We start from the raw sequence: 7,500 nt of genomic DNA, 5'->3' as shown, positions 1-7,500 counted from the left end.
CCTTGCACCAACGGTCTAGGAGGAGTTAACGAACATAAAAACGTAACAGACAGAGAAACATCACTCAAATTTATATTAAGATATACATACATAAATATATACCTGTATACATATATGTATATATGTGTATGTATGTGTGTATGTATTTGTGTGTATATATTTATATACTTGCGTAATATACCTCAACTGGTAGTAATAATAATAATAATGGTATCAAATTTTGTCACAAGAGCAGCAAGTTTGGACGATTAGATCAACCCCAGTATTTCACTGGTACTTAATTTATCGACCCCGAAAGTTGAAAGGCAAAGTCGACCTCAGCGGAATTGATAATAATAATAATAATAATAATAATAATAATAATAATAATAATAGTTGTATCTACCGACCTTTGAGACATGCTGTTGCCTGACACACAGCGTAAGAAACAGTGTCGCACGTCTTCTGTGGTCTACTGACGAAATCAGAACTAACTGCACAGTCTGCGAATCCGTTTGCGCCAGCATGAAGTGCTGCAGGGTTTTGTACTGCAGAGAAGTTATTGGCTGAAACGAATAATGAAAATGGTTTTGGTATTAATGCTATAGATACGTACGTGGAGTAAAAACCTACAGAATTGGTCCCTAGAGCAGTAGAAGAATGTTATTTTCTCGGATGAGTCATCTTTGACCTTATTTCCAACCCCCGGCCGAGTATACGTGTGGACTCAGCCAAAAGAAGCATTTGACCCAGACTGCCTTCTTCCAACTGCTAAACATGGAGGAAGATCTGTGATGATCTGGGAGGCTATATCTTGGAAATCTATGGCTCAATGGTTTCCCTTTATGGCAGAATTAATAGTCAAGACTATTTAAACATGTTATCTGATAAAATTCATCCTATGCTTGTAGAACTGTTTCCAGAGGGAAACGCAATCTTTCAGGATAATAATGCACCAATTCACACAGCTAAATTTGTTACTGAATGGCACAAGGAACATTCTAGTGAAGTTGAACATCTTAGCTGGCCACCACAGTCCCCAGATCTCAATATTATCGAACATTTATGGTGCATTTTAGAAAAACAAGTAAGGAGTCGATACACCATCATCACTACAAGAACTGGAAACTGTTTTAGCTGAAGAATGGACAAAATTCCTTTGGAAACAATTCAAACTTGTATGAGTCCATAGCTCGTAGAATTCAAGTTGTAATTACTGCCAAAGTTGATCCTAACCCATATTAAAATTAATTTGTTTGAAATTTCAAGGTGTCTCCATTATTTTGTCCGACCCCTGTTATATATATATATATATAATGTTATATTACATCATATTATATTACAAGGACAATCAAAACCAAGGCAGAACGAGCATCTCAAGTCATTTACAATAATTTAATTAGGGTAAGGTGAATTTGAAGTCTTACAATCGTTTCTAGGATAACCCAAGCGTTTATTCAAATTCTGAGATGACTTATTTCGTGAAACAATAAGCTACTCCGATCTTCCCTTGTTTTCTATTTGTTTCCCTCCTATTTCACATTAGTCTTTCTGCCATCTCTTATTAAGGTACTATGCATCTTTTTTTTTTTTTTACGAAAGTATATGAATAAATAAATAAATAAAGGTTCATTTACCTGTAACGTTTGACAGCATGTTTGTGAACTTCGCAATTAACGAGATGTCATGTAAAAAGGAATACTCTACCTCGTTGGTAATGGTTGCCAATCTAGCACCATGTCTTGAAAAAATAGAAAGTGTGAAAACACCATCGATTATTTTTATGCTTTACTGTGTTTATACATACATGCACTCATGCATACATAAACCTGAATAACCAAAATGTGCGTGTGTGCGCGCGCGTGCATTTGTGTGTGTATGTGTGCGTGACTGTGTGTGTATACACATACATACATATATACATACACACACACACACACACATATATATATATATATACACACACACATGCATGCACACACACACACACATTCACACACACAACATAGTAATCCAATATGGAGGGGTATAATGCAGAGGTTTATGCAGCTGAAATCTAAGAGATCTGTTCGATGAAACTTAAATACGGTAAACTTAAATATGGACACAACTTACTGTCTAGACGTATAAAACAAAATGCTATCACTTACCCCTTGCAAAAAGTTTCCGCTTCAGACCACGTCATTTCTTTAAACGAAAATAGGTAACAGTCTCCGAATTTTGCAGTCCATCCTAAATAGAGAAAGAAATAACAAGTATTAACAATGATAATTATTTCTAATATTGGCACAAAACCTTAAATTTAAGGGGAGGGATTTAGTCGCTTACATCGACCCCAGTGCTCAACTAGTAGTTATTTTACCGAATCCGAAAGAATCAAAAGCAAAGCTGACGTTGTTGGAATTTGAATTCAGAATGTAAAGGCGGACGAAATGCTGCTAAGCCCATAACACTGTTGAACGCAAATTTCAAAATTTTGTCCAAAGTGTTAGCAAAGAGGCTGGTGCTTGTCGTTGAGAAACTGATGGGTGATGCGTAAACGTACGCATTCCAAGCATATCCATCCGCGAAAATCTCCACCTCATGCGATGCATCATAGAAAGGGTGAGTGAAGAACTTGGTATGGAGAAGCCTGATCAATTTGGATCAGCCTAAATCTTTCGATAGGGTCTTCCACCAATGCTTGGCGGCCGTTCTCACGGCGGTCGTTTTCGATCCCATTTTCCGTGGTTGGAACGCTGCATTGTACAGCAACATTTGCTCGGTAGTTCGAGAGATGGTTACTTGTCGGAACCATTCAACATCATGCGTTCGGTCTGGCAAGGGTATCCCCTCTCATCTCTTCTGTATGTATTGGCTCCTGAGCCATTACTGCGAAAATCGGAGGCATTGAGGGGCATCCCGCGCCAACTAGGACGTGGGCGAACCGTGTCGGCATATGCAGACGACGTCACCGTCATAGTGTCAAACAGTAAGCACATAGACCTGGTCGGCGCATCTCTGAAAGAATACGAGGTGGTGACAACAGCGAAAATTAACCAAGAAAACTCAGTGAGCCTGCAGCTCAGCACGTGGGGAGGCAGGTCCATGTCGTCCAAGCCCTCATCAACTTTTTCAAGTTTCACTTGAAAAGGAAAGTGAGGGCAGAAGGGAGTGCTGCCGCCAGCAATTTTGTTAAAAGGTGGGTGAATGTAGTGCGAATGCACCTCTAGATCGAGTAGATGAAGTGGGGAGGGCACTTGCCCAAGAGGTCATGATGATCGTGGTTTGTGTGGGTTTTCCACGAGCAGTCCCTGAAAGTCTCTTTCTTTCGGGGATTTAATTCTTATAATTTCCGTTGTTATTCTGTTTATATACTCTTCAATTCCATTCTAATTGTGTTATGTTGTCCTGTTTCGTCCACGATCTTTATATAAACTCGCAGAGATGAATAAAGAAAAGATTACTACTACTACTACTACTACTACTACTACTACTACTACTGCTGCTGCTGCTGCTGCTGCTGCTACTACTACTACTACTACTACTATTGTTATCATTTGTGTTCTTGTTTTGCTTTATACGAGCTGTTCCGAATCTCACCTAGAAATCTCAAGTAACCAAGATCAGATATTTCTGGAAATACTGTAATCGATTAAATCGATTCCAGTTAGCTGGTTGTTACTTATTATCCTGTGGAGGCGCAATGGCCCAGTGGTTAGGGCAGTGGACTCGCGGTCATAGATCGCGGTTTCGATTCCCAGACCGGGCGTTGTGAGTGTTTATTGAGCGAAAACATCTGAGGATCCACGAGGATCCGGCAGGGGATGGTGGCGAACTCTGCTGTACTCTTTCACCACAACTTTCTCTCACTCTTACTTCCTGATTCTGTTGTGCCTGTAATTCAAAGGGTCAGCCTTGTCACACTCTGTGTCACGCTGAATATCCCCGAGAGCTACGTTAAGGGTACACGTGTCTGTGGAGTGCTCAGCCACTTGCACGTTAATTTCACGAGCAGGCTGTTCCGTTGATCGGATCAACTGGAACCCTCGACGTCGTAAGCGACGGAGTGACAACAACAACAACAACAACTTATTATTCTAACATCGATTGGATGAGAAACATATTAGCAGGATTCGAAATAAGAATGTTAATGTATGTAAACCTTGCCATTTTCTTAGTCTATTATTGCCATTTCTTCGAGCAGAGCTTTTATTCATTGATTTAATGTCAATTAAAATTAAATTGAATCGTGAATAAATTATTGTTTAAATATTACATCACTGCATCTATAAGTATTCTTGATTATTTTTACAGTCATGTTCAGTGTTAGAAAACAGAAAAATCATTGCTGATATTACAATGTCAAAATGCCAATCTGAGAGACTTCTAATTTTAGCCCAGTCAAAAATAGAATACCAAATAGAACCACGTATAAGACTTACGAATAACTGGAGAGAGAGAGAGAGAGAGAGATAGAGAGAGAGAGAGAGAGAGAGAGAGAGAGAGTGAGAGGGAGGGAGGGAGAGAGAGAGAGGTACAGAGACAGAAGAGAGAGAAAAAGACAAACAGAAGAGAGACAGAAAGACAGTGAGACAAAGAGAGAGAAGAGGAGAGAGACAGACAGCCAGAGACAGAAAGAAGAGGAGAGAGAGGAAGAGAGATAAGGGAGACAGGCAGGCAAACAGAGAGAAACGGAAAAGAGAGAAAGACAGACAGACAGATAGAGACAAAGACAGAGAAAAGAAGGGAAGAGAGGGAGAGAGAAAGTCAGAGACAAAGAAGAGAAGGGGAGAGAGAGAGAGAGAGAGAGAGAGAGAGAGAGAGTGAGTGAGTGAGAATGAGAGAGAGAGAGAGAGAGAAAACGTGTAGTATAAGTCTGCAGCAGGTCTCTCACTAATTTTCATAGAAACGGTTTTTGTTCATGACATGGCTGTGAGGTTGAGAAACTCATTTTGTAGCCTCGTGCTTCCGAGTTCAATCGCACTGCACGGTACCTTAGGCAAGTGTCATTTACTACAGCATTAAGGTGCCCAGTGCCTTGCGAGTGAATTTGGCAGGCGGAAACTGCACACACACACACACACACACAGCTCTTAAACTTGTTTCAGCTTTAAAAAGTGACTGAAATAAGAGATGAGACCGAAAGAGGAGAAAGAGAGAAAAGTTGTTATAGGAGGGGACATTAGTAGAAGAGTTGGAGAGATAGACTAAGAGAGAAAGAGAGGGAGAGATAGCGAGAGCAAGGAGGAGGTAATAACAGAAAAAAGCAAGATAGTCGTAATTATGGAAAGAAGATTAACGAACATACCTTTTGGACACTCAAATGTCAGCTGTCCAATAGTTTCTGTGGTGGAAGCATCGCTGCTTGTGATCTATTAATGACAAAAAGTACTTATAAATAACTAAATGAACGCACTTAAATATATTTTCAGGTACATACATATATAATATTAAAAAGTTCTTCTCCAAGTTGCGAAATATAATGAGAAAAAGAAAACAACAAAAGGAAACGCACAATTTCTTCTGAATTGTAATGGATGGAATTATTCTAAAATACCTTAATACATACTGCTTTCACTTCAAATAGAAGATAATCATGAGTAATGACTGGTTATTAGCCTTTGAGTAAAATACGTATAGTATATTCTATACATTGTATATTTTAACAGTAACAATCAGACTTACATATGTACATTATAATGATTATGTTCATTAGAAGTGAAACCGGTAGGTGATAGTGTATTTTAGAATAACTTGATTTATTACGATTCAAAATTGTGTGTTTTCTTATTATGTGTGAGAATTTCATTTAGTAAAGGTTTTATAACGTCGGAACTCCGAGTTTTCCAGACGGTTATACTACTCATCTTCAAAAAGGGCTGTAGAAGACGGCGGAGTATTGGTTCGGTTGGGAATAAATGGTTAAGCACAATTACATTTGGTCATATTCTAGCATGGTGACTAACCATTGGCTGAAATTAATAGAAAGGGATTTATAAATATGTTCCCCTTTCTTTAGCTTGCAAACGTAAATGTGCGTGTGTATTTGTATGTGTATGTATATGTGTGTGTTTGTGTGATTTTGTGTGTGTAACTAAATATATATTTGCGGGTGTACCTTTTGACTGTGCTACATTTCCTAAAGGACTTCAAACCGAATATCTATAAAACCATATATTTTATTTACCAGTTCATAATCACCGTTACTAAATTTTTTTATCCATCTATAGCAGTGTTTCTCAGCCATTTTTTACATATGGATCCCCTTGATTTCTGCTTCCCTCGGATGGACCGTCATAACCATTTGTTGTTTAAAAAGTCCTGTTATATTTTTATAATTAAATATTATTAGGAATTGTATAAAAGACATTGCTAAGATATTTGTGTATTGCAGAATTATAACCAAATTATTGCGCATAAATTTTAATGACAAAATCTTATATGGACCCCCAAGGGTCACGTGGACCCTGGTCGAGAACCACTGATCTATAATGTACAGATTATCTTTCTTGCGTTTTAAACGTTGTACAATTTCGGCGATGTCTGTACATAGACATCTAAACGCTTAAGGCAAAATCGACCTCGGTGGAATTTGAACTCAGAACGTAAAGACAGAAGAAATACCGCTAAGCATTTTGCCCGGTGTGCTAACGTTTCTTATTTCTTTATTGCCCACAAGGGGCTAAACATAGAGGGGACAAACAAGCACAGACAAAGGGGTTAAGTCGATTACATCGACCCCAGTGCGTAAGTGGTTCTTAATTTATCGACCCTGAAAGGATGAAAAGCAAAGTCGACCTCGGTGGAATTTGAATTCAGGACATAAAGACAGACGAAATACCGCTAAGACGAAATACCGCTAAACCCGGCGTGCTAACGTTTCTGACAGCTCGCCGCCTTCATCCCGAGAAATAATAAAAGATTGAATGCATGCGCACGCGCACGTAGTATGTGTGTGTTCAAGTAAAGGCTGGAAATAAATTCAATATGGAAACTAAACTAGCGGCAGTAAGAAAAAAGAAATGGGAATAGGCGAAAAGAAGATCAGTGAACCAACAGAGGAAACGACAATTGCAGAAAATGTTGCCATCTAATCTTTAGGGATTTACGGCACCACATTGGGCTGGAAGAGATTATATAACAATAAATTGTGACATTCTTTTGTTCTGATCAATGAATATTTTGAAAATATATAGATCGTCCTATCACAATTCTAAGCAAACAATAATGTACAATATCGCGACGCCATTCTCTTTAACGTTCTCAGTGCGTGTGTCTCTCTCTTTCTCTCCCTCGCTCACACACATACGTATATGAATAGATATACATGTGTTTTATGTATATATATATATATATATATATATATATATATATATATATATATATATATATACGCATGTATGTATATGTATATATATGTATGTAAGTATTTATATATTTGTGTATATGTATATATACGCGCACACATTTTAATTATACATATATGTAATATATTTTAATGTATACACGCTTAGAAAAAGTCTTCCCATAAAGAGCTCA

General features: G+C 38.1%; 1 protein-coding gene across 1 annotated transcript in view; it reads right to left on the bottom strand.

Moving 5' to 3' along the window:
- Positions 1-7,500, bottom strand: part of LOC128250608 (uncharacterized) — a 32,311-nt gene that overhangs the window by 2,024 nt on the left and 22,787 nt on the right. The window contains exons 2-5 of the mRNA XM_052976006.2: positions 5,270-5,333; positions 2,130-2,211; positions 1,617-1,720; positions 390-545 (exon numbers count right to left, since the gene is read on the bottom strand). Of these exons, the coding sequence (XP_052831966.2) occupies positions 390-545; positions 1,617-1,720; positions 2,130-2,211; positions 5,270-5,333 (406 nt within the window). The remainder of the gene's footprint in view (positions 1-389; positions 546-1,616; positions 1,721-2,129; positions 2,212-5,269; positions 5,334-7,500) is intronic.

The sequence above is a fragment of the Octopus bimaculoides genome, chromosome 23 (assembly GCF_046866305.1).
Source record: "Octopus bimaculoides isolate indiv1 chromosome 23, ASM4686630v1, whole genome shotgun sequence".
Taxonomy (NCBI): Eukaryota; Metazoa; Mollusca; class Cephalopoda; order Octopoda; family Octopodidae; genus Octopus; species Octopus bimaculoides.
This window is presented reverse-complemented; position numbering and strand designations above follow the sequence as displayed.